At 51.9% G+C, this 26865-nt stretch overlaps 2 protein-coding genes across 9 annotated transcripts in view; one reads left to right on the top strand and one right to left on the bottom strand.

The window, feature by feature from the left end:
• Nucleotides 1–1731: 1731 nt before the first annotated feature.
• On the bottom strand, nt 1732–17338 carry ZSWIM9 (zinc finger SWIM-type containing 9). Of its 3 annotated transcripts, none has more exons than XM_039466042.2 (4): nt 17027–17338; nt 15668–15954; nt 10404–10716; nt 1732–4716 (listed from the first exon to the last, which is right to left on the bottom strand). In XM_039466042.2, the coding sequence occupies exons 1-4, from the start codon at nt 17129–17131 to the stop codon at nt 2533–2535; spliced, it is 2889 nt and encodes a 962-aa protein (XP_039321976.2). In that variant the 5' UTR covers nt 17132–17338; the 3' UTR covers nt 1732–2532. The 3 variants fall into 3 exon arrangements, with proteins under 3 accessions (XP_039321976.2, XP_039321977.2, XP_039321975.2); XM_039466043.2 differs by having other exon boundaries at nt 17023–17070; XM_039466041.2 differs by lacking the exon at nt 17027–17338 and adding an exon at nt 16713–17009.
• Nucleotides 17339–17362: 24 nt separating this feature from the next.
• The window catches only part of LIG1 (DNA ligase 1), a 48567-nt gene continuing 39064 nt past the window's right edge, over nt 17363–26865 (top strand). For 2 of the 6 annotated variants that reach the window (XM_010351016.3, XM_003940298.4), the window contains exons 1-4: nt 17363–17492; nt 21257–21329; nt 24508–24597; nt 25339–25474. In XM_010351016.3, coding sequence (XP_010349318.3) covers nt 21313–21329; nt 24508–24597; nt 25339–25474 — 243 coding nt within the window. In that variant the 5' untranslated portion in view covers nt 17363–17492; nt 21257–21312. Of the gene's footprint in view, nt 17493–17970; nt 18103–19691; nt 19807–21256; nt 21330–24507; nt 24598–25338; nt 25475–26865 lie in introns of those variants that run through there. The other 4 variants (XM_074386127.1, XM_010351015.3, XM_074386126.1 and 1 more) reach the window with 4 other exon arrangements.

Genomic DNA, 26865 nt, shown 5'->3' with positions numbered 1-26865 from the left:
TCTTCTCTTTATCTTATGGGCTGAGTTGTCTTCCACCCCAGGGCTCTGTGCATCATTTGATGAATGAATTAACGAATTAAATCCGTTTCCCATCACTAACCAGATAACCCACATCTAAGAATCTAACGATAAAACAGGCCCATGGAGAAGTTTTGGATTTGGTCTGCATTCAATTGCTGTTGTCTTTGACTCCCCAGAATCCCTCCCTCCCTCCCTCCTTCCTCTTTCTTTTTCTTTTTTACTTTTCTTTTTCTTCTTTTTTTTTTTTTTTTTTTTTTTTTGAGACGGAGTTTCGCTCTTGTTACCCAGGCTGGAGTGCAATGGCGCGATCTCGGCTCACCGCAACCTCCGCCTCCTGGGCTCAGGCAATTCTCCTGCCTCAGCCTCCTGAGTAGCTGGGATTACAGGCACGCGCCACCATGCCCAGCTAATTTTTTTTGTATTTTTAGTAGAGACGGGGTTTCACCATGTTGACCAGGATGGTCTCGATCTCTTGACCTCATGATCCACCCACCTCGGCCTCCCAAAGTGCTGGGATTGCAGGCTTGAGCCACCGCGCCCGGCCTCTTTTTCTTCTTTTCTCTTTTCTTTCTCTTTGTCTTTTTCTTTTCTTTCTTCTCTCCCTTTTTCTTTTTCTTTCTTTTCTTTCTTTCATCTCTCTCTCTCTTTCTTCCTTTCCTTTCTTCCCCAGAGTGAGACCCTGTCTGTAATAAAATATATATATTTTACTGAAGAAGCCCCATGGTAGAGCAGACCTCAGAGGCTCCATTTAGACATGGAAAAATCCAGATTGTCTTTATCTCAGCTCTGTCATCCTCAGTGTGGACTTCATTATCATACCATGCCAAAGGCATCAGCAGCAGGTCTAGTCCTGATCATGTCATGCTAGGTCTTCTTAGGAACGAGAGAACCTTTATTAGAAGCCTCCTAGGCCAGGCACGGTGGCTCATGCCGGTCATTCCAGTGGGGCGAGCAGATCACCTGAGGTCAGGAGTTCGAGACCCAGCCTGGCCAACATGGTGAAACCCCAACTTTACTGAAAACACAAAAATTAGCCAGGGGTGGTGGCACACAGCTGTAATCCCAGCTACTTGAGTAGCTGAGGCATGAGAATCACTTGAACCTTGGAGGTTGGAAGTAGCAGTGAGCCAAGATTGTGCCACTGCATTCCAGCCTGGGTGACAGAGCGAGACTCTATCTCAAACAAAACAAAACAAAACAAAAAACAGAAGAAAGAAAAGAAAGCCATAGGGGGAAAAAAGCCTCCTAGGCTGAGCACAGTGGCTCACACCTGTAATCCCAGCCCTTTGAGAGGCTGTGGCAGGAGGATCGCTTGAGTCAAGAAGTTCAAGGCCAGCCTAAGCAACATAGCAAGACCGTGTCTCTACAAAAATGTCAAAATAGAAAAAGAAGCCTCCACGTCAACCTGAGCAGACTCGTTGGCCAGGACTGGGTCGCATGCCCATTCTGTGGCCAGAACATTCGGCATGAGTCAGTCATTTGAAGGCAGAATTGACTCATGTCAAGAAGTTGCCACTGGGAGGCCCTGGTCCAGATGCTGGAGGATGAAGCTTGAGTTGCTGTGGAGATGAATTCACTGTGGCTCCTCTATCCATCTAGCCCCAGGAGGCCTTGTTGGTAGAAGGAATGAAGGGATGCTGGACCATCTCAACTATTCCCTGGATCTGGGACTCCCACCCAAGCCCAGAAGCCAAGAACTCATCGCGGAAACCAAAATAAGATTGTTTTATTCCAATTCTGAAGCACAATAGTCCAAACAATTCCCCTCCCCTGCTGGAGACTCTCCTGACTCCCAGTGCCCTCCCTACTCTCTCTTCAGAAGGCGATGGTGGTCCAAGTGTCCAGGTCTTGGAGAAACGGCAAAAGCAACCCCCCCCCCCCCGATCCATTTCTTCTCCACCCATCTCCCACACATTTCCTTTGTCTCCTCTCTATTTTTTCTTCCCCTTCCTACATCCCATCCCTTCCTCTCCTGCTCCCCCAGCTTTTCCACGTCTTCATTTCTGCCTGTTCGCTTGTCCTCTCTCTCCTTCATTTCTGGCTCCCCCTTCTATCCTTTCTTGCTGACCTCCCCTCCTTCATCTGTCTTCCGTACTTTCTCCCTTTCCCCCCTCACCCTCTGCACTCCCTAGACTGGTCAGTCTACTCTTGCCAGACACTCCCCCTGTCAATTTCTTCCTCACCCTCCCCTCAGCTCTGCCCCTTTCCTTCCTTCTGCCCCGGCCTGACCCTGTCTACACCTCTCATCACACACTTCCCCTCCAGAGGGAAGCCCTCAGCATCCGCCCCGGCCATCAACACCTTCCCCAGCCGTGGTTCCAGGACCTCAGAGACCACTGTCATCTTGCCCTTGGACCCAGAGAGGCAAACTGCCATGAGGAGGTCCCTGGATGACCCAGGAGGTGGCCAGGGGGATTGCAGGGGTCTCCTTGGCCTCAGCCCTATTATCTTTGGGATCGAAGAATGCCCCCCACCCTCCCGTTGGAGGGTGGTCGGCAGAGGCATGAAGTGTCAGGGCTCTGGGGCTCTCCCCCAGCAGTCCCTGAGCAGGTCCATGTGGAATAAGGCTGCCCCAGTGAGGAGGCGCGCTGCAAAGAGGTGTCTGCAGGGCAGACGGCGGGCGGCGTGGATTGAGCAGCTGCAGCGTGTCAGGGCCCCATCCAGGAAGAAGTCCGAGGTGCCATCCTTAAGGGCAAAGCCAGCTCCGGTCCAGTGGAAACCCCGGGTCCCATGCTGCCTAGCAAAGGCCAATTCCTCAGCCACCAGGTCTGCCAGCTCGGGCCCGCAGGCTGCTCGGAATTTGGCCAGGGGTTCCCAGTCCACCTCCTCCTCTCCGGGGGGCCGGCAAAGTCTCTTTGGTTCCCTGGGGCCGTCTTCGCCTCCTTCCTGCAGGCACTCACCTGCAGCCAGGTGTTCACTCCTCGCTGCTGCCCACTCTGAGCTGCCTTCCAATACAGTCCCCACCGGGGTACCGCACGCGACTCCATTCCCCAGCCCGAGACACCGCCCTCCTACGTCTCCCCACTCCATCCCTCGTCCAGCTCGGCTCTTGGGGCCCAGGGACCGGGCTCCCCCTCCATCTCCATTCTCCACACCTGTGACCCTCGTGTCCCCCAGCTGGACCAGAACCACCTCCTCCAGGCCCCTTCTTCTTTTGGCCCCCACCCTTGCTCCCCTCTCTTCTGCCATCTCTGGCCCTCTCCTCTCATCTTCACACTGGGGGCCCCTTTGGTCTCCGTTCTCAGGGGCCAACTCCAGGGACTTCTCCAAAGGGATCCCCCTCAAGTTTCTGACCTCCAACCCCCTCCCTTTCTCTAAGTCCAACTGTGGCCCCTTCCATTCTCCAGTTCTCAGCCCCCCCGTCCTATCATCGTGCAGCTGTGCCCCCCTCCAGGGGCTTCCTTCAAGACTCCTGGCCCTCTCATAGTCAAACTGGGTCCCCCTCTGGTTGGTGGTCTCCAGCATCCTACTCCTGCGATCCTCCAACTGGGCCACCCTCCAGGGATACCCTTCCAATCCTCTTAGCCCCTGGTCCTCCAACTGGGCCCCCCTCCAGACATAACCTTCCAGTCCCCAATCTTTCTCACCCTCCAACTGGGGCCCCCTCCAGTCTCTAATCTCTGGCCCTCTCAGGTGCCCTTTCTCCAACTGGGACCCTCTCCAGACAACCCCTTCCAGTCCTCTCGGCTTCTGATTCTCCAACTGGCCCCCTCTCCAGTCTCTGATCTGCAGCGCCCTCCCCTTCTCACCTTCTAACGGAGCCCCGCCCCAGTCTCTGGTTTCCAGTCCTCGGGCCCACTCCTTCTCAGTCGGGGCCCCTCTCCAAATACTTCCTTCTTTCGGAAGCCCTCCCCAGTCGCCTGTCTCCTGGGCCCTCACCCTCTCGTTCTCCACCGGGGCCCCCCTCCCCGGCTCACCCTCCAGCCACAGCCCCCCGCCATCGGGGCCCTCGGGCGCCGCCTCCCCGGCCGCGTCGGCCCACTGCATGGCCACGAGGTCCCGAAGGCACTGAGCCACGCCACGCGAGGGGCTGAGACGGCGCAGCAGTCGCCGGCGATGGCCTCGCACCAGGGCGCACGCGTCCAGGTCCCGGGCCGCCTCGAAGGCGCGGAAGCGGACCCACATGTCGCGGCGGGGCTCCCAGTTGCGCTCGAAGTAGTCGACGAAGGCGGCCGGGCCGTGGGCATGCAGCTCGGCCAGCGCCTCGTCGTAGGCGGCGGGCGACGACGCGCCAGCCAGGCGGCACAGGCGCGACCACAGGCCCGGGTCCTCGCGGCCAGCTCCGCCCAGCTCCTGCGCCTTGCTGAAGAGCGTCTCCAGGCCCTGCGCGCGGCAGATCTGCACGCGCGCGCAGGGCAGCAGCTGGCGCACGGCGGGCAGCTGTGCCGCCACCTCCGGCCCGGCGGTGAGGCAGCGCACGCGGCCTTTGACGTCAGGCGCACTCTGCAGCAGCGACGCGAGCGCGAAACGCAGCAGGCTCGGCGTGCCCGGGCGCGCCACGCAACAGGCAGCCTGGCGCGCACGGCCCGCGCCGTCCACGCACAGCACGGCCAGCAGATCCAGCGCGCCCTGCAGCCCCGGCAGCCGGTCCACCAGCAGCATGCGCGGGAAGCGCCGCAGCAGCGCCCTGGTGCGCGACGTCAGGAAGAACACGGTCTCCACCACCGCCTGGTCCTCCACGAACACCAGCTTCACCTGCGGGCGGGAGCAGGGAGGTAAGGAAAGAGGTCAGAGGACGCTGGGGTCTTCCCGCCCAGCTCCTCGACCTCGGTTTCCCCTTCTACGGAAATGGGATCTCATTCATTCTTGCCTGCAGATGCATTTATTCTTTTGAGCGGCAGGGGGCAGTGCAGGGAAATGGTAAAAAACAGACTCTCGCGGTGGCTCACGCCTGTAGTCCCAGCATTTTGGGAGACCAAGGCGGGCGGATCACTTGAGGTCAGGAGCTCGAGACAGCCTGGCCAATATGGTGAAACCCGTCTTTATTAAAAATACACAAATTAGGTTGCAGTGAGCCAAGATCGTGCGCCTGCACTCCAGCCTGGGTGACAGAGTGAGACTCTGTCTCAAAACAAAACAAAAAGAAAGAAAAATTAGCCGGGCCTTGTGGCACACGCCTGTAGTCCCAGCTACTCGAGAGGCTGAGGCAGGGAAATCGCTTGAACTTGGGAGGCAGAGATTACAGTGAGCCATGATCGCAGCACTGCACTCCAGCCTGGTGACAGAGCAAGTCTCCGTCTAAAAAAAAAAAAAAAAAAGGTGTCAACAATCTTGCCCATAATTTGAGCACATCCTTTTTGTCTGACCCCGTCCAAAGATCCAGAGAGCAACCCAACTCAGGAAGTGTCAGGCACTTTTCACAAAATAATCCCTCCTTTGGAAGACTGCTGGGAAGTGCAAAGACCATTTGATTGTTGCTTGACTAGGCTTGGGATGAAACTTTTTTTTTTTTTTTTTTTTTGACATGGAATTTTGCTCTTGTTGCCAGGCTGGAGTGCAATGGCATGATCTTGGCTCACCACAACTTCTGCCTCCCGGGTTCAAGTGATTCTCCTGCCTCAGCCTCCAGAGTAGCTGGAATATGCGCCACCACATCCGGCTAATTTTGTATTTTTAGTAGAGACGGGGTTTCTCCATGCTGGTTGGGCTGCTCTTGAACTCCCAACCTCAGGTGATCCGCCTGCCTCAGCCTCCCAAAGTGCTGCAATAACAGCTGTGAGCCACCGCGCCCAGCCCTGGGATGAAAATTTAAAGCTCTTCATTTATTTATTTATTTTGAGAAAGGGTCTCACCCGGTTGTCAAGGCTGGAGTGCAGTGGTGTGATCATAGCATACTGCAGCCTTGGGCTCCTGGGCTCAAGCAACCCTCATGCCTCAGCCTCCCGAGTAGCCGGGACTACAGATGCATGCCACTATGCCTGATTTTTTTTTTATTTTTGTAGAGACAGGGGCTCGTTATGTTGGCCAGGCTGGTCTTGAACTCCTGGGCTCAAGTGATCCTCTCGTTTTGGCCTCCCAAACTGCTGGAATTACAGATGTGAGCCATTACACCTATTGTATTATTAATATTACATATAATATGAATTCATATTAGTATCACATTAATTATCTATTACATTATATTGTTATATTACTATTATACATTATTATTTATTTATTTATTTTGAGACGGAGTTTCGCTCTTGTTACCCAGGCTGGAGTGCAATGGCACAATCTCGGCTTACCACAACCTCCGCCTCCTGGGTTCAGGCAATTCTCCTGCCTCAGCCTCCTGAGTAGCTGGGATTACAGGCACGCACCACCATGCCCAGCTAATTTTTTGTATTTTTAGTAGAGACGGGGTTTCACCATGTTGACCAGGATGGTCTCGATCTCTTGACTTCGTGATCCAGCCACCTCGGCCTCCCAAAGTGCTGGGATTACAGGCTTGAGCCACCGCGCCCGGCCTTTACTATTATATTATTAATACATTAATAATATCGAACTCTTTCAGTAGATTTTATAAGTAAAAAAAAAAGTGAAACTCCTGTGTAAAAGTGATGGATTGAATACCTCTCTAGTTTCTTTCTTGAACCTCTAGTACGTCTATTTTTTAAATGGTTTTTGTTTTTTTTTTTAAAGACAGAGGCAATATAACAGGGACAGAACTTTGGAAACTGGAAAGTAGCCAGACATGCTTATTTCACCCCAGCCGGCTCCCCACGAATCCTAAGCCAGCAATTGGGGGATGCTGAGAACCAGTAGCAAAGTCCTCCAAAGGAGCTGGCAACACCAGGCCAGTTTTGAGCAAGGGAAAATAAAGATTAACTGAGGGCTGTTTCAGCAGCATCGAGACCTCCAAATCCCGTTTCCCCTCTCCGGGGACTGAATGCAACTTGCTGACTGAATGCCTGCCAGCTCCCTGCCTCTGCCCTGGTGTGGCTCCCACAGCTGGCAGCCTGCCCTTCACCCCCAGCCAGGAGGTTGGAGGAGTTTTCTCAGGGGGATTTGACCAGTCCCAGAGGACGAACAAAAGATGCTGAGATCTGGCACTCCCCAATGTATAAAGCAAGATGCAAAACGGCCTGTACAAGCTGGGTGCAGTGGCTCACACCTGTAATCCCAGCACTTTGGGAGGCCGAAGTGCGTGGATCACTTGATTGTCTCTACTAAAAATACAAAAATTAGCCCGGTGTGGTGGCGCACGCCTGTAATCCCGATTACTCAGGAGGCTGACGCAGGAGAATCACTTGAGCCCAGGAGGCAGAGGTTGTAGGGAGCCAACAGCGTATCACTGCACTCCAGCCTGGGTGACGGGAGTGAAACCCTGTCTCAAAAAAACAAAACAAAACAGTGTGTACAACAGGCTGCCTTGCTGGGGGTGGGGGATGGGGAAGACAGAAAGAAGAAATAAAGTTAAAAATACAGACATGCAAACTGGCCTGTATATGTGCAGAGTGGTGCTGTCCAATCCAGAAGCCACCAGCCACATCAGGTTTACATTTCAATAAATTACATGAAAATTTCATTCTTCAGTCACACTGGCCTCATTAAGTATTCCATAGTCATGTGTGACCAGTGGCCTCTGTGTTGGAGAGTACAGTTAAGAACCACTTTCTTTCTTGCGTTTTGTTTTGTTTTGTTTTTTGAGACAAGAGTCTCGCTCTGTTACCTAGGCCAGAGTGTAGTGGCGTAATCTGAGCTCACTGCAACCTCCACCTGCCGGGTTCAAGCGATTCTTGTGCCTCGGCCTCCCAAGTAGCCGAGATGAAAGGCACCCACCACCATGCCTGGCTAATTTTGAAGTTTTAGTAGAGACCAGGTTTCTCCATGTTGGCCAAGCTGGTCTTGAACTCCTGACACCAGGTGATCCACCTGCCTCAGAGTCCCAAAGTGCTGGTATTACAGGCGCAAGTCACCATGCCCAGCCTGGATGAGGGCCATTTCTATCATTGTAGAAACTTCCACTGGGCAGTGCTGGTCCATAGGATAGAAAGCCAGATATGATTTATAAGCCACTGATAACTCTGGGGGCGGGGCAGAGGGGATCTGGGGGTGACAAGAATTTTCGCCACATACCCTTTTTAGAACCAGGTGAATACATGACATATTCAAAAAGTAAATATTTAAATGTTGCTTCACTCTCTGTCTTCTCTCCTAGAACTTCTTCCTCTTTTTTTTTTTTTAGACAGTCTTGCTCTGTCACCCAGGCTGCAGTGCAGTGGTGTGATCTCGGCTCACTACAACCTCCGTCTCCTGGATTCAAGCGGTTCTTCGGCCTCAGCCTCTTGAGTAGCTGGGACTACAGGCGCACACCACCACGCCTGGCTAATTTTTGTATTTTTAGTAGAGAAGGGGTTTACCATATTGGCCAGGCTGGTCTCAAACTCCTGACCTCATGATCCGCTTGCCTTAGCCTCCCAAAGTGCTGGGATTACAGGCACGAGCCACCACGCCGGGCCTTCCTCCTTTCTTTTAATAGTATTAGGGCAGGCCAAAACACAGACCCAGGAGCCAACCTTGGTTGAGCCTAGTTCCAAGACAGTCTTCAAAATGAAAAGTCAATCCCTTTCCGGGGAAGGCTCTAATTTATGAATGAGCTGCTTCGCATAGGAGCCATCCTACAGAGGGCGGTTCCAGGGACGAACAGCTGAGGCTTATTTATGTAATGGTGGGCAGTGGGTGAGAGTTACTAGGTCATCGAGGACCAGCAGAGTAGGAAGTGCATGTGTGTGTCCCCACGGTAAAGACCATGGGTCTGGATCCAGGCTGTGTGGGTCCGAAGCCCAGCTCTGTCACTAAATAGCTGTATGACTTTGAGCCAGTTACTGGACTTCTCTTTGCTTCGGTTTTCTTGTCTGTAAAATGGTGATGAGAATGGTGGTCTGTTTCCTCATAGGGCTCTGGTGAGACTGAAATGAGTTATAGTATGGAAAGCACTTAGGGTAGCGCCTGGCATATAGTAAGTGCTCAATAAACATTAGGTAAAATTATTATTGACATTATGTCGGGACAGAGGACTGGGCTTGGGCTGGTAGCTTGAATCAGGGTTTCTTCTTTTTTGTTGTTGTTGTTGAGACGGAATCTTACTCTGTTGCCAGGCTGGAGTACAGCGGCATGATCTCGGCTCACTGCAACCTCCACTTCCCAGGTTCAAGTGATTCTCCTGCCCCAGCCTCCTGAATAGCTGGGACTACAGGGGTGTGCCACCATGCCCAACTTTTTTTTTTTTTTTTTTTTTTTTTTTGGTATTTTAATAGAGACGGGTTTCACCATGTTGGCCAGGATGGTCTCGATCTCCTGACCTCATGATCCCCCCACCTCTGCCTCCCAAAGTGCTGGGATTACAGGCATGAGCCACCGCGCCCGGCCTCTCCTTTATAATACTCATCGCTCCGTCATATTACCAGACATGGCGCTTTCTCTTCTTCCAATTCTTCGTCTGGGTGGTGGGTTCAGGTGTGTTCTCCCCTTGCGAACATTCATCAAACTAAATACTTATTATTTGTGCATTTTCTATTTGTGTAGTTCAATTTTTAAATAAAAATATAAATAGGCCAGGCGTGGTAGCTCATACCTGGAACCCCAGCACTTTGGGAGGCCGAAGCAGGAGGACTGTTTGAGTCCAGGAGTTCAAGACTAGCCTGGGCAACACAGAGAGACCCGCCACCCCTCCCCAGTGTCTCTGCAAAAACTAAAAAACTGTCTGGGTGTGACGGTGCACGCCTGTTGTCCCAGCTACTTGGGAGAATGAGGGGGGGGAAAGATTGCGCCTGGGACGTTGAGGGTGCAGTGAGCCATGACTGCACCGCTGCACTCAGCCTGGGTGACAACTGAGGTCTCAGAAAAAAAAGAGAGAGAATAAAAAAAAAAATACATAGCGCTTGGCATCCCTGCGGCTTCTCTCCCTGCTAGCTCAGTCTCTAGTGATATTAGATCACATTTGCATGTTTTTGGCGGTTGTTGGCTTCTCCCGCTAGAACCACAAGGTGGTTCTAGCAGTTACCTCTGCAAGGTAGCCAAGAGCCGTCAGGAACTATTTAAATTTCAGTTAATTAAACTAAATTCCGTTTCTCAGTGTACTGGCCACATTTCAAGGGCTCCATAAGCCATGTGGGGCTGGGTGCTACCATCCTGAGCAGTGCAGAAACACAGAACGTTTCCTTCAAGGAAGAAAGTTCTATTGGATAGCTACACTAGAAGGCGAGAGGGCTGCTGACAGAGACCACGTGTCTGGTTTGCTGCTGCATCCCCAATGCCTCGGGCATTACTCATTGAATGAATGAACAGATGAATGGAGGAAAGGAGGAGAGGGATGGGACCGCGGATGAAGGAATGAATGAACCAGGAGTCTTCAGCGTGGCTCTCCCCCGCCCCCCATTCTGCCTCTCCCGAGACCCCACCTTGGCCTCGGGGTCGGTGCGGAAGAGGCCCTCAAGCACGTGCAGGGCGTCCAGGACCCCGTGGTCGCGGCCTTTGCAGTAGGAGAGCAGGCGGCGCACGTCGGCTGGGGCCACGAACTGCTTGGAGATCTTGTTGGTGGTGCGCACCGGCAGGCAGGCGTTGGCCAGCAGGTGGCCCGGGCGGAAGTAGTAGGCAAACTCCAGCGGGCAGGCCGGGTGCGAGTGGGTCAGCTGGCACTCCGTCACCACGAGGCGGTCCCGCAGCGGGCTCAGCTTGACGATGATGAAGGCGGGACAGCCGGGTTGGGGGGGCCTGTGGGAGAAAGGACCGTCACCGTGGTCACGGCACTCTGCTGCCCTCTTCTTCCTTTCTACTCTTTTTTTTTTTTTTTTAACTAAGAATTTAATTTTTTTTTCTTTTTCTTTTTTTCTGAGACGGAGTTTCACTCTTGTTACCCAGGCTGGAGTGCAATGGCGCGATCTCGGCCCACCGCAACCTCCGCCTCCTGGGTTCAAGCAATTCTCCTGCCTCAGCCTCCTGAGTAGCTGGGATTACAGGCATGTGCTACCATGCCCAGCTAATTTTTTTTTGTATTTTTAGTAGAGACGGGGTTTCACCATGTTGACCAGGATGGTCTCGATCTCTTGACCTTGTGATCCACCCGCCTCGGCCTCCCAAAGTGCTGGGATTACAGGCTTGAGCCACCGCGCCCGGCATAGAATTTAATTTTTTTTTAACTAAGAATTTAATTTTTTTTAAACTAAGAATTTAATTTTCAGGCTTAGAGGAGGAGAGGGCCTTAAGAAAATGCCAGCTGTGTGACCTTGGGCAAGTAAATTCAAGTCTCTGTGCCTCAGTCTCCTCATAGGTTCAAAGGGAGGCCCCACTCATCATCCCTTCCTCATAGAATTGTTATGTGCATGAAAAGAGTTAATACAGGTAGAGCCTGGCCTCTGGAGGTGGTTCAGTAAATATGCGATGACTCCATGACTGAATCCCATGATGCAGTCTACAAACCCTGGCACACCTACTCTGGGAGATGGTCTTCATTCCATCAAAACCATCCAGCGCCAAGTCCTACCCATCACTTCTTTTCCATTTCCACAACCTATCGCAAGTTCTTTCCTCTTTTCATAAAACATTCCTCTCCCTTTTCACCTAGTCATCTCCTACCCATCCTTCAGGCCTCACAGCCAGCATCACCTCCTCCAGGAAGTCTTCCCTGATCATATCCAGGTTAGGGCAGGGTCTGTATTTATTTCCATCTGTAATGTACATTCCCCACAGACAGCTGAGCATCTAAAACAAACACCTTGCACATTGCAGGAGCTCCCCAAAACCTCTTGGATGAAGGGATGGATAGGCTGGTGCCCAAACCCAACACATCTTTAGGGTACCTATGACACATTCGACCCTCACACGGAGGACTGAATGACTGAATAAAGGGGAGAGAGAGAAAGAAAGTCAGAAAGAAAGGCGGGAGGGTAGTAACGAAAGGCATGGGCTTAGTAACCAGAATGAGGGTCCAGATCCTGGTTTTCCCGCTTAGTGGCTGTGTTATCCTGGGAACAATTGTTAAGCATTCTGTGCCTCAGTTTTCTTACCTGGAAAGTGGGGCTAATAGTAACACTAGTCTCTCAGGCTTGTCAAGAGGGCTCAATCAGAGGATTCAATTGTGTAAAGTAGTTAGAAAAGGGGCTAGTGCATAGCAGACAATGCAGAAATAGTAGCTGCTGTTTTCTTTTTTTTTTTTCCTTTTTTTGGGGGGATGGAGTCTTGCTCCAGGCTGGAGTGCAACTGCAACCTCTGCCTCCCGGGTTCAAGCGATTCTGCCTCAGCCTCCAAAGTAGCTGGGATTACAGGTGCACGCCACCACACCAGGCTCATTTTTGTATTTTTAGTAGGGACGGGGTTTCACCATGTTGGCCAGGCTTGTCGCAACCTTCTGACCTCGTGATCTGCCTGCCTCGGCCTCCCAAAGTGCTGGGATTACAGGTGTGAGCCACCGCGTCCAGCTACCCATTTAATCTTGATCTTTCAGGTTTTCAAGATCTTTGTGTCCTCAGAGGCTGGTGTGTATTGAGAAAGGCTGTGCAGTTCTGTTCCAGGGAGGGAGGTGCTGAGAGAGGGGACGGGGGAGGAACCGGAGCTGGAGAGCTGAGGCTGCAGGAGTGGTGGCTTGGAGAGTGTCACTGTACAACCTCTGGAAAGCGGGAAGGAGTGGCCAGGAAGAAAGCTTGTGTCTGTGTCCCCTGCACCCTAAGCCCCAGCCTCCTCCTTAGCATCCCTTCTATCTCTCCCCAGATCGTTTCCCACACAGCCCCACAGGGATCTTCCTCCACCCAGAACTCCCCTATTCATAGCCTTCTAGGGCTCCTCACCACCCTTCACATAAATGCCCAACCCCTGGACGCAGCGCTGCCAGGTCCGGGCCTGGACACCACTCCAGCCTCATTTCCTGCCTTTCCTTACTCACTAATTTCTCCAGCCTGACCTGGGCTCCTGGGCTGTCCCTAGGCTGTGACACTGGAGGGGCCCTGCCTTGAGCAGCTGGGGAGAGTGGGGGATCCAGATATGATGGGTCCAAGACAGCGTTCCTCAACCGGCTCATCAACCACCGGCTCCCCCACGCCCCATCCAGAGACCATCTCATCATCTACCCAGTGCCAGGGGTGTACCCAGGGCACTGTCCTTGCCCCTCCACAGCCCTGTCTCTCCTGCTCCTTAGCTGTCTCTGATATTTGTAGAACACTTGGGACAGTACCTGCACAAGGTACCTAGTACCGTGTGTGTGTGTGTGTGTGTGTGTGTGTGTGTGTGTGTGTGTGTTAGGTCAAATACTATACATACACACACATAGCAACAGAATTCTTCCAGGTTCTGCTCACCTCTTCCAGGAAGCCTTCCAGAACCATCCAGCATGCTCTCAGGTGGAGCTGACTACTCCCTTTGTATCCTCCTTTCATCTCCCACTCAATCTCACTCCGACTATGGGTCACTATCTGCGTTTTTTTTTTTTTTTTTTGAGACGGAGTTTCGCTCTTGTTACCCAGGCTGGAGTGCAATGGCGCGATCTCGGCTCACTGCAACCTCCGCCTCCTGGGTTCAGGCAATTCTCCTGCCTCAGCCTCCTGAGTAGCTGGGATTACAGGCACACGCCACCATGCCCAGCTAATTTTTTGTATTTTTAGTAGAGATGGGGTTTCACCTTGTTGACCAGGATGGTCTCGATCTCTCAACCTCGTGATCCACCCGTCTCGGCCTCCCAAAGTGCTGGGATTACAGGCTTGAGCCACCGCGCCCGGCCTTATCTGCGTTTTTTTTTTTGTATTTGTCTCCCCCATTAAGTTCTGAGCTGTTCAAGGGCTGAGATCAGCACTGGCGTCCGAACGTCTAGCGAAGGGCATGCACACAGGAGAAGCTCAAGTATGCTTAAGTATGTGCCGCATTGAACTGGGTTCTGTGCATAGGTTTCAGGTGAGGCCTGAGCTTCCTGCGAGCTCTAACGTTCTAGGTTTGTGGGCGGCACGTGTGTTTGATGCTGTTCTGCTTTCAGACCTCCGAGTCTCTGTTTCTAGAACAAGCCGTGAGAAGAAAAGTTGCAAGAACAGTCATCTCACATGTTTAAATACCTACAGGAGAAAAGAGCTGTTAGAGCTTCCTGTGTGCTGGACGCCTTTCGGAATTATTTACCTATGGGATAGATACTATTACGTCCCCCATTGTCCACAGGAGGAAACTGAGGCCACAGAAGGGTGGGGTCACCCACTGAGCAGCATCCACAGTGCAATGACCCAGAGTCCATGCTCTTGAACCCCGTAACAGCTCTCACGTAACCAGCCACCCCATGCTCCAGGCACCAGGGCTAAGTGTCTTTCTCCTGCAAGATCTCACTGGCATCCTCGCAATGGCCCCGTGAAGTGGGTAGCATGATAACCCCATTTCAGAGATGAGAAAACTGAGGCTTGGCGACGTGAAGTCCATTGCCCAAAGACGCCCATCTGGGAAGCGGTGGAGCTTGTGTCAGGCAGCCTGAAGGCAGAGCCCGTGTTCTTAAGTGCTCTGCACTTGTCTATAGCTCCCCAACCCGGAGTCTCAAACTCACACACCTGCTGGGGCCAGGCAGGCAAAACAAGGAAATGACAGTGGCAGGCATGAGGCAGCAGAGAGTGGCAGGGTCTGGGGCAAACCTGGGCAGCAAAGCCCTATCCAAGAGGGGTGCCTGTCTGCCAATGGAAACATGGGCTCACCTCTTCCGGTGTTCCAATGGAAGCCAGAAACCTAACGTTGTGTGGGGAATAATCCCTGTTTAAACTTGGAGTCAGGCTGGGTGCCATGAGGTGGCTCACGCCTGTAATTCCAGCACTTTGGGAGGCCAAGGCAGATGGATCATGAGGTCAGGAGTTCAAGACCAGCCTGGCAACATGGTGAAACCTGGTCTCTACTAAAAATACAAAAATTAACCAGGCGTGGTGGTGCACGCCTGTAATCCCAGCTACTTGGGAGGCTGAGGCAGGAGAATTGCTTGAGCCCAGGAGGCAGAGATTGCAGTGAGCTGAGATCGCACCACTCCACTCCAGTGTGGAAAACAGATTGAGGCTCATGGGCTGACCTGGGCTCATGGGCTGTCCCTGGGCTGTGACACTGGAGAGACCCTGCTTTGAGCAGCTTGGGAGGAGTTTATCTGTCTCAAACAAAATAAAATAAAATTGGGGTCAATTTGGCTGGGTGCAGTGGCTCATGCCTGTAATCCCAGCACTTTGGGAGGCGAGGCAGGGTGGGTGGAGGGGAGATCACCCGAGGTCAAGAGTTCATGACCAGCCTGGCCAACATGGTGAAACCCTGTCTCTACAAAAATATAAAAATTAGCTGGGCATGATGGCGGGTGCCTGTAGTCCTAGCTACTTGGGAGGCTGAGGCAGGAGAATCGCTTGAACCTGGGAAGGGTGGCTCAGATGCCACCATTGCACTCCAGCCTGGGTGACAGAGTAAGATTCCCTCTCAAAAAAAAAAAGTCTGTAATCGGGGCCTACACCATTTCTTGGTCAGTGAGTGCCTTTGTCTCTCCAGCTCCTCTTCTCACTCTCTCTCCGTACACGTCCCTCCTTGACTCCCACCTCTTTGCAAGGTGCATCTGGCTGTCTCAGTCCACTTCTCCCCCTCTGCATCTCTGGGTGTTCTCTGCCCATCTCCCACCGGCCCCCGCCCTCCTCCTGTGCCCCCGCCCCCCGCCCCAGCAGGATGGTGGCTCAGGTTCACGCACCCCACGGCGGGCCGGCTGGGCGCACGCACGTCCTTGCAAACGAGCCGCACATAGCTGTACTTGAGCACGTCGATGAGCGTGTAGAGCGGGGGCGCGCTGGCCCAGCGGCAGCGCGCCAGGTGCATGGAGCTCTTGACGAAGAAGAGGGCCAGCCGCTGCTGGCACCACGCGTCGAAGAAGCGGCTGAACTCGGCCCACGAGAAGAAAGCCCGCTCCCGCAGCTCCTGCTCCTCCTGCCCCGCCGCCGCCGTTGCGGGTGGGGGCTCCGGCCGCTCCATCCTGGGGGCCTGCGTGGAGGAGGGGAGAACGGGTGGCTATCAGACCCATCCCCACCCGGGGTATCTCATCTACGCTATCCTCCGCCTGCCCCGTGGGTGCTGGCGCCTCTATCAAGGTGGGTAATGCAGGGGTCGGACATGCCTGTTTTTCTCTTCAAATATATAAATATAAACCTCCAACCTTTCTGTGGCCTCCTCCCACTGCCTTATCCCTAGTTCACTTGGAGGCTGTCATCCTGATTCCTAATTCCCCTTCGTCTCCTCCTCCACAGATGTGACCCTTAGGTACAGTTGGAATCCCTTCTCCCAAAATACGACCCTTAAGCTCAGCTGTAGACACCCCCCAAATGTGTTCTCAAACTCCAGCTAAAACCTCCTCCCCTTCCAGCCAGGTCTCTCGCCCAAGGGTAACCTCTAGTGCCCATATTCATCTGGAACTCCCCCTTCCATGCGTCAACAGTTGGCTGTGATCCCTCCAAAGACGCTCCATCTCCAGATGTGCTCCCACATCCGGGCCCCGGACCCGGGACCCAGTCACATGCTTCATGCACCTGTGGCTCCGCGCTCCCCAGATGTGTGTCTGGTGTGCAGCTGTTTCCCCTCCCCCGGCTATGACCCTGTGGCTCGCCACAGCAGCTGTGGCTAGGGCTTCCCTGGGGGGGCTCCCATCTCCAGATATGCTCGCCACATGCAGTGATCGATGCGTCGCCTACAGGTGTGTGCCCCACTTGTGGCTAGTTCTCTTCGGAAGTGTCACCAATATTCACCTGTGGTTCCCTCCTCCTCAGCTGCGGTCCCCAGTCCAGCTGTGGGCCCCTCCTCCCAGTTACACCCACCATCCCCCGCAATATGCATCTTCGTTCTAGACAAGGCCCCTCGTCCTCAGATGGGCTCCTTCATCCCAGATGCTCCCCCCACGTCCAGCTGCGCGTCTTCCCTCGAGCAGCCCCATCCAGCCCGCTCCCACGGCTCCTACTCCCTGTCCCGCCCTCGGCGGCCCCTTCCAGCCCCGCCGCCCACCTAGCTGTGCCTCTCCCCTCCCCAAGATGTGCACCCTTCCCGCCCCTCCCCACTCACCTACCCGCCCCGGAGCGGCGTCCACCTCCCACAATGCCCCGCGCCCAGGCCTGGCCCGGCCCTTGCTCCCGGGATGCCCTGCGCGGCCTCCCGCCTCTCTTCCCGCCATGCCTCGCGCTGGCGCTTCCACCGATCCTTCCTTTTTCCCCGCCAGTCAGTCCTCGGATCCTTAGCCACACCCGCTGATCCAGGGCGAGGGAAAGCTCGAGGCATTTTCCCAGTGTGCTCTGCGGGAGGGCTCGCCTCACTTCACCCCTTTTCCCGCCCTCCTCCCATTCGGGAGACTACGACTCCCAGGCTACCGCTGCGGCGCGGGCGGTGCCCAGGTTCCGCCCCTCGGCTCTGCCCCGCCCCCGCCCGCCCGACGCCTGCGCGCGAATGCGGTGGCGCGAATTTGGTTGACACTGCAGAGGCGCGCCCGGCGGATCTCAGTGTGTTGTCCAGGTAGCGGCGCGTGGGACTGGCGCAAGGCAAGTGGGGCCCCCCGCGAGCAGATGGGGGACAGAGGGCGGCGGGCGCGCCGAATGCTTGGGCGCATGCCTCGCCGTGTCGGGGTGTCTGCAGAAGAATGGGCGTGAGGACACTGAGACGGCCGAGAGCGCGGTGGAGAGGGAAAAGCGCGGGCTGCAGGCCGCCGGGGGGTGCAGAGCGGCGTCCCCCAGAGGGAGAGGGGCCAAGTAGAGGGTAGACCGGAGACAGAGACAGTTGGACAGGGCGTCTGAGAAGAAGCCTTCGGGGACGAGGCCACCTGGAAGGGGGAGGGGCCAAAGGGAGCTGAGGGGCGGGGCCTTGGAAAGTGTGGGCGGGGCTAGCTGTGAAGGCTGAAGCACCTAGGCGGCGGGGCCATCTGGAAGGGGGAGGGGCTGAAGGGAGCTGAGGGGCGGGGCTGGGGAAACGATTGCGTGTGGGCGGAGCCCCCTGGAAGGGAGAGGCGCCGAGGGGCGGGGTGACTGGGAACCGGAAGCACGGGGAGGCGGAGCCGCCTGGCAAGGTGGAGCTGGAGGAAGCTAAATCGCCGGCAGCGTCACCTGGAAGGAATGGGCTCTATTGGAGTGAGGTGGTGTCACGGAGAGGTCACTGGTAAGGTCCAAGTCTAGGGAAAGGCCTCATAAGGGTGGAGAATCATCTGAATGGAGAGAAATCTGCATGCTTGATAAAGGGGTGGAATTTACCTGTTGTTTTTACTTTTTATTTCGAGATATAGATTCAAGGAAGTTGTGAAAATAAGTATATCCATCTTCCCCTAATGGTGACGTCTAATGTAGTCCCATTTCGAAACCAGGAAATTGACATCAGTACGCTTCTGTTGACTACAGACCTTGTTCCGTTTTCACCAGTTTGTGTGTGTGTGATTGTGTCTCCGTGTGCCCGCGCAGTTTGATCCCCTGTATAGATTTCTGTAACCTCCATCTTAATTGTGATACGGAACAGTTGCCGCTCTCCACATAGGAACGCCTCCCTAGACCTCTGGCCACCACTAATGTGTTCACCGTTTCTAGTTTTGTCATGCGGAGATTGTTACATAAATGGAATCGTATTATTAGGGTGTTACCCTTTTCCACTCTGCACAGTGCCCTGGAGATCCACCCAAGTTGTTCCTTGTATCAGTGTTTTCGTTTCTTTTTATCACTCAGTGTTGCTTCAGCCTCACTTGATATTTTTTCTGTCATTTCTTTTTTATTTTGGTAACTGTTTGAGATATTCACAAACCATACAGTTTGCCCATTTAAAGTGTACAAGTCAGTGGTTTCTGAGTTGTGCAGATAAAAATATTAGGTGTTTTTTTTTTTTTTTTGAGTTGGAGTCGCACTTTCATCCAGGCTGGAGTGCAGTGGCAGGATCTCAGCTCACTGCAACCTCCGCCTCCCAGGTTCAAGAGATTCTGTTGCCTCAGCCTCCCAAGTAGCTGGGATTACAGGCACCCACCACCACACTCAGCTAATTTTTTTTTGTATTTTTAGTAGAGACGGGGTTTTACTTTGTTGGCCAGGCTGGTCTTGAACTCCTGACGTCATGATCCACCTGCCTCAGCCTCCCAAAGTGCTGGGATTACAGGCATGAGCCACCATGCCCGGCAGGAAATTTTTACCACCCCCAAAAGAAACTCCCATACCTTTTATCCATCATTTATTCAATTTTAACCCTGCACCATATTCCACCATGTGGTTGCAGCAGTAATTAGGGAACCAGTTCCTTAGGTAGACATTCCAGCAGCTTCCAGTCTTTTCTAATTACAATTAGTGCTGCAGCAGGTAAGTCTGTGCCTCACTTGGTCCACCTGTGAGTGTCTCTGTGGGCAAAATACACAGAAGTGGGATTGCCATTCTGCTAGAGATGGTCCTCCAGAGGCACCGACCAGTTTGTTCTCTCCAACTCAGCAGTCCACAGGGTTAAGAAGCCAGAAGGAACATGGGCTCTGGACGCAGCCACACCGGGGTTTGGAACCTTGCGTGAACCCCAGCTCTGTCCCTCTGTCTTCAGTACCTTCATTTAGAAAGTGGGGACAATCACACTGGTCTTGATGGGCTGACTTGAGGATTAATTGAGGATGTTAGAGAATGTGACCAGCCTGTCAGGCATGGAGTTGGCTTCCCAGTAAACGCTTATTTCTTCCTCTTTACCTTGCACCTCACTGTAGTGGCTAAGAGGTGAGCTGTGGAGCAGGCTGTACTGGAGACGCAGGTTCAGTCCCTTTAAAAACTCTTCTGTGTCTTTGTTTTTTTTATCTGTAACAGAGTTGTTGTGGAGAGTCAGTCTAATTGAGAATGTCAAGTACCTAGCCAGGTGAGCACTCAGCAGCAATTATAATAGTTTGCTCCTTTGCCCCGAGGATTTTTTGGTGGCTAAGTTTCTAACCCGCTTTGTGAGCTGTTTGGTTGAAGCATGGCTTACTTCCTGCTCCCCAGCTGGCCCTGAGAAACCCTGTTTGGAAATTACAGAGTTTTCTGATTCTAAGATTGAGTTTGAGTTTCTGGTGCCAAAGTGGTGGCCGGGGCTGTAGAGCGGAGTGCAGACTTAGAGGCGTGTGGTGTGGGACAGAGAGTACTGATTCCAGAAAACTAAAAAGAACCCCACGGGTTGAAGAAGATTCGTGTTCAGAGGAAGGGAAGGTCGAAGGAAACCATTCCTGTTGCCCAGGCTGGTCTCAAACTCCAGCAGTGCACCCATAGGTCCTGTTGGCACTTTTTAAAACAATATATTTTTAATATTCATAATGGAAGGAAATATGTAAATATTGTAATTGTGTATAATTTATTTCCTTCCATTATAAATATTAAAGATATAGCAAATGTATAATTTTTTATATGTTTAATATTGGAAGGAAAGTCTCAGTTCCAATTACAAGTTTGCAAGAAAAACGTCATAGTTTCTTGCCTGTCAAATTTCATAAACCACTTGAATTCTACTCTTGGACTCCTGGTGGGTGGCAGGAATGTTCTGTGGACCCCAGATTAAGTACCCTATCTTTTTTTTTTTTGGCCCTGAGGCAGAGTCTCTGTTGCCCAGGGTGGAGTGCAGTAGGGTGATCTCACAGTAACCTCTGCCTCCCAGGTTCAAGTGATTCTCCTGCCTCAGCCTCCTGATTAGCTGGGATTACAGGTGCCCACGACCATACCCAACTAATTGTTGTATTTTTAGTAGAGACAGTGTTTTGCCACATTACCCAGGCTGGTCTCGAACTCCTGACCTGAGGGGATCCACCCACCTCAGCCTCCCAAAGTGCTGGGATGACAGGCCTGAACCACTGTGCCCAGCCTATGGTTTTTCTTTTTTACACAGTACAGTAGCACACACTCAATGATGTTCTGCCCTTTGTTTCATATAACAGCATACCTTATAAATTGCCCAATAGCTTGTTTATGTAGACCAGCAGGTACAATTTTATAAGCTTCCACCTTGAAACAACTTTTAACTAACCTTTAAACTTAACTCCAAAAAAAAAAAAAAAAAACTCGTTTCAGATCTTCAGTATATTCTTCATATCAGATGAAAAACAGTCTTATGGCAAAGGAGGCCTCTTACCTTTATCTCTGATTTGGAACTTTTATTCTTCACCAATAAATCTTACTAGCGAATCATTTTGGTTCGTAAAAACAGAAGTTTCTTCTTGAAGGGGAAGTTCATGTTTTTGATTTTTTTTTTTTTTTCTTTTTCTTTCTGAAAGAAAGGCTTTTATGTGTTTGGATCTCTTCACAACCAATCACCTCAACAAGTATATGGATTTCTGTTCCAGGAGCAGCTGACAGACTAAGGAAGGAGCTGGACGAGAAGGGAGAATTCTGAGCCAACATGCAGCGAAGTATCATGTGAGGACCCTCCCTTGCCCCAGAGCCTTTTATTCTCTAAGTCCTTTGTTTCTTTCTCTAAGCCTGTACTTTAAAAAAGCCTGTAATCCCAGCACTTTCGGAGGCCGAGGCGGGTGGATCACGAGGTCGAGAGATCGAGACCATCCTGGTCAACATGGTGAAACCCCGTCTCTACTAAAAATACAAAAAATTAGCTGGGCATGGTGGTGCGTGCCTGTAATCCCAGCTACTCAGGAGGCTGAGGCAGGAGAATTGCCTGAACCCAGGAGGCGAGGTTGCGGTGAGCCGAGATCGTGCCATTGCACTCCAGCCTGGGTAACAAGAGCGAAACTCCGTCTCAAAAAAAAAAAAAAAAGCAAAACAAGGCCGGACATGGTGGTGGCTCACACCTGTAATCCCAGCACTTTGAGAGGCTGAGGTGGGTGGATCACAATGTCAGGAGCTCGAGATCAGCCTGACACATGGAGAAACCCTGTGTCTACTAAAAAGACAAAAATTAGCTAGGTTTGGTGGCGTGTGCTTGTAATCCCAGCTACTCGGGAGTCTGAGGCAGGAGAATCGCTTGAACCCAGAGGTGGAGGTGACAGTGAGCTGAGATTGCGCCATTGCACTCCAGCCTGGGCAACCAAGAGTGAAACTCCATCTCAAAAAAAAAAAAGAAAAAGAAAACAAAAACACTCTAAGTTAGATTTTGAGTTGGAATTCCAGGAGTTGAGTAGTATGGAAAATGAGGTGTGGGATATGGAAGACAGTGTATTGAACAACACTTCTTAGTTGCAAGGAACAGAAACCCTAACCCAGTGGCCGTGTCTGGAGGCATTTTTGCTCCTTACACCCTAGGGGCGTGGGGCTTGCCATTGGCATCTAGTGGCCAACAGCCAGGCATGCTGCCAAACATCCTTCAGTTCACAGGACAGCCCCCCACAACACAGAATCATCAGGCCTAGAATGTCAGCAGTATCTAGGTTGAGAAACCTTTTGTGAATACAGTCTGGCTTCAGGAAGAAAAGAAAGGGTGTGACTTGACTTATGTCACTGAAACCTGCTGGAGTAGACGATGTCGGGCTTGGTTGGATCCGGTTGCCAAAACTTTGTGCCTGGGAATCCGTCTCCCTCCCTCGCTCAGCTCTGCTGTCCTTGAGTTTGTCCTCACCCTCTGCCAGGCTCTCCCCTCGTGAGTGGTCCCGGTGGAAAGAGGGTGTTAAAAGTCCCGTTTCACTGGCCCAGCTTGGGCTACATACCTATCCCTGAACCAGCCACAGGGATGCAGCCTGGGTCATGTGTCCACCCCTGGTCATGAGCGAAGGGGCCAGCCCATTCAAATCAGACATACTGAGAGAATGGGGGGCAAGAAGCATCCCAAGAGGAAAATGGAGGGGCTGTTTGTAGGAGAAGAAAATGGATGGTAGAGAGACCCAGACCTGGGCGTCCATTCCAGAAACCTGGGAGGCACTGGCTAACACACATCCTGGGTTCCGGTTTTCTCCTGTGCTGAGAAATCAGGATTGTCTCTCCAGGGATGATAGTGCCTCTGATGGCTTTCTGTCCCCTTGCTTTTGCATTATTTTCCTTTTCTTTTTGAAGATCAAATAAACTTCTTCTGGAATGATTCTAGCGGTACAGAAAAGTTGTAAAGACAATAGACCCACACTGTCCACATCGTACATTACTGTGATCCATTGCTCACAACTGAGGAACCAGCGTCAGTACATTACTGTTACCTGAACTCTGTACTTTATTACTCAGATTTTTTTTTTTTAATGTCTTTTACTATTCCAGAGTTCAGTTCAGGGTACCATGCTGTATTTAATCGACCCATCTCAGTCTCCTCTGGCTGACAGTTTCTCAGACTTCCCTTGTTTTTTATGACCTTTGTCAATCTTGGGGAATACTGAACAGGCATCCCGTAGAATAGTCCCTGGTGTTGGTATGTGCAGTGTTATTCTCATAATTAATCTAGGGTTACAGGCTTTTGGAAAGATACCACTGAAAGATACTGGCTTGTGTCAGGGGCCTATAAGGTCCTTGTGACATCACTGGTGAAGCTAACCTTCATCGCTTGGTTAGGGAAGTGCTGGCCAGGCCTCTCCATTATAAAGTTCCTATTTTTCTTCTCAGCACTCTGCTCTTAGGAATCCCCCATCCACGTGATCTTAATGGAAAGGTGGTACCTTGCTTTTTTATTTATTTAGAGACAGTCTCCAACTGTCACCCAGGTTGGAGCGCAGTGGGATGATCGCTGCTCACTGTAACCTCTGCCTCCTGGGTTCAAATGATTCTCCTGCCTCAGCCTCCTGAGTAGCTGGGATTACAGGTATGTATCAGCGCGCCCAGCTAATTTTTGTGTTTTTAATAGAGATGGGGTTTTACCATGTTGGCCAGGCTGGTCTCGAACTTCTGACCTCATGAATCTGTCCACCTCGACCTCCCAAAGTGCTAGGATTACAGGTGTGAGCCACTGTGCCTGGTGCCTTGCTTTATTTGTAATTTTCAGAGCTCTTCACGTCTTTCGACATTTTATATTTAGTTATTTGCATAATATTTGGGTCCTTCACCAGTGTGTCAGCTTCTTGAAGGCAGGAACTTCATGTCTCTGGGTCACTGCCAAACCCCTTCTTAGTTAGGCTGGGGGTGGTGGCTCACACCTGTAATCCCAGCACTTTGGGAGGCGGGTGGATCATCTCAGGACAGAAGTTCGAGACCAGCCTGACCAACATGGCAAAACTCCGTCTCTACTAAGTAAAAAAAATTAGCCGGGTGTGGTGGTGGCCACCTGTAATTCCAGTTACTTGGGAGGCTGCAGCAGGAGAATCTCTTGAACCCAGTTGGCAGCGATTGCAGTGAGCCAAGATCGCACCATTGCACTCCAGCCTGGGCAACAAAACGAAAACTCTGTCTCAAAAAAAAAAATTTTTTTTTAAGTGTTTAGTTAATATTTGTTGAATGAAACTTGGGATATGTCATATCTTGCAGGTGAGTGGGGGCAGAAAACTAAGTAGAATGTTGCCTCCTCTGTCTCAATCTGAGTTTCCTTGTCAGTTAAGTTAAAGGGCTTATTTGAAATTCTATGTTATGTGCCGAGCTGGGAAATGGCGTTAGAAGCGACAGGATGCAGCATAGATAGGCTGGGTATTGGTGCTGTTATTTCCCTTTTTACCCCCCTTTCATGCTCCTCTAGGTCATTTTTCCACCCCAAGAAAGAGGGTAAAGCGAAGAAACCTGAGAAGGAGGCATCCAACAGCAGCAGAGAGACGGAGCCCCCTCCAAAGTATGTAATCGGCCCTGGATATGGTGAATTTTTTCCCTTTAATGGTCAGGATTCTCTTGGTTGCAAGTGTGCAAACCTAATGCAAAATGTCTTGGGCCCCAAAAGAAATTTTTTCAGTTGGGCAGCTGGAAGTCCAAAAGCAAGAGCATCTGCAGGCTCAGCTGGACCCAGGGCTTCAGAGTCGGCTCTAGGTCTGTTTCTGCAGATCTTCGCTTCATTTTAGAAAAAGACATTCTCCAGGATGCAGAGAAGCTGGCCGCTGGCCACGTCTTGATGCTGTCTCATCTAAGTAGAAGACAGCAATACTCTTTTTTTTTTGGGAGACGGAGTCTCAGTCTCGCTCATGCTGGAGTTCAATGGCGTGATCTCTGCTCAGTGCACTCCAGCCTGGGCAGCAGAGCAAGACTCCCATCTCAAAAAAAAAAAAAAAAAAAGAGGTCTCCCAATAGATGCTGGGGAACAATGGCAGCCTCAGGCAGGGACTCCATTTGCTCCTCAGCATCACCCATCAGAAGAAAGGCCCTCCAGAGGCCTCCAGAGATGTGTGATGCGTGGGTGGGTGGATGGATGCATTGATGGGAGAAATGATGAGATTTGCTGAGGAGGCAACTAGAAAATGTTCATGGAATGCTTGAAAGGAAGGGAAAGAAACAGAGCAAAGAAACCAGAGTGTTTGTGGGTGGTACCCCCAGTCTGCCAGCTGTAGTCACCCGTTTTCAGCCCCATTTCCCCACCTTCCAGGGTGGCACTGAAGGAGTGGAATGGAGTGGTGTCCGAGAGTGACTCTCCAGTGAAGAGGCCAGGGAGGAAGGCGGCCCGGGTCCTGGGCAGCGAAGGGGAAGAGGAGGATGCAGACCTTAGCCCTGCCAAAGGCCAGGTACATCCCCATCAGCCTGCCCAGTTTTACCCGAAGAAACTCATTCCCATTAGTCTTTGGAACAGAGTGCAGCAGCTGTTCAGGAGAATTCTGGAGAAATTGCCCAGGAGAGGTGGATGCATTTCCTGGTTCTGTCGGGTACACATGGCCCCGTCCTAACTGCCTCTGCCCTAGGACCTCGGCTGGTCTCCTTCACCAAGTTATGTCTTGGGTGCCTCACCTGTAACATGCAGCTCCTGGTAACGCCTTCCTCATAGGGTGGCTGGGAAGATGAAATGAGTCGATTCTCAAATGGATCTGAGAAGAATGCCTGATGCAAAAATAAGGGCTCAAGGCCCAGTGCAGTGGCTCACGTCTGTAATCCCAACATGCTAGGAGGCCAAGGTGGGAGGATCACTTCAGGCCAGGAGTTTGAGACCAGCTCCCTCATCTCTACAAAAAAAAAAAAAAAGTTTTAAAAATTAGCCAGGTGTGGTGGCGCATGCCTGTTGGTGCTAGCTGCCTGAGAGGCTGAGGCAGGAGGATCACTTGAGCCCAGGAGTTGAAGGGTGCAGTGAACTCTGATTGTACCTCTGTACTCCAGCCTGGGTGACAGAGCAAGACCTTGTCTCAAAAAATAGTAATAAAAAAATAAATAATAATAAGGGCTCAAAAATATATCTAGCCTCTCCTGTGGTCAGAGGGCAGCTTTTTAACTTCTCCAAATACATCGGATTCCTCTCTTCCTCTGTTTAAGTCATTGAACACTCATTTGTTGCTTTGTGGGTGATGTCCAAAGTGTGGTGCTGCTTATTCTGTCAGCGGTGAGGTCAGGTCTGTGACTCTCTGCCCAAACCCCTGTTTATTTAACTGTGTCTGGCGACCATCCTTGAAGTTCCCTCTGTTTAAATCACTGCTGTGGTCTCTCTGCCATTGAGACCCTGTGGCTGTATCAGGCCCACCTGGATAGCCCAGGATCATCTCGCTGTGGGAAGGTCAGCTGATGAGCAACCTCAGTTACACTTTGCCTTGTCACCTAACTTATTCCCAGATTCCAGGTATTAGGACAGAGATCTCTTTTGGAGCTTGGGCTTTACCGTGAGGCTTCCAGGGAGCTAGCAAGAGTTTTGAGCAGAAGAGAGGCAGATGAGGCAATAGCAGATAGCTGTTACCATCACAGGCCAAAGCCAGGCCTTGTGGAGGCCTACCAGGCCCCTCCTGATCACCTCTCTTCCCCCTGCCCATCACATCTACAGCCTCATCTACTGCTCTTCCTCGGCTGGCTCCATCCTGGCTTCTCACACCCACCAGGTGTGCTTCCACCTCTGGGCCACTAGCTCTTTTCCCAACCTAAAACTCGCTTTCCCAGACACACACCTGGCTCCATCCCTTGCTTTCTTCCATGTTTTGCT

This window comes from Saimiri boliviensis, chromosome 14, assembly GCF_048565385.1.
Source record: "Saimiri boliviensis isolate mSaiBol1 chromosome 14, mSaiBol1.pri, whole genome shotgun sequence".
In the NCBI taxonomy this organism is placed as follows: domain Eukaryota; kingdom Metazoa; phylum Chordata; class Mammalia; order Primates; family Cebidae; genus Saimiri; species Saimiri boliviensis.
The sequence above is the reverse complement of the archived record's forward strand: the minus strand, read 5'-3'. Positions and strand labels throughout refer to the sequence as shown.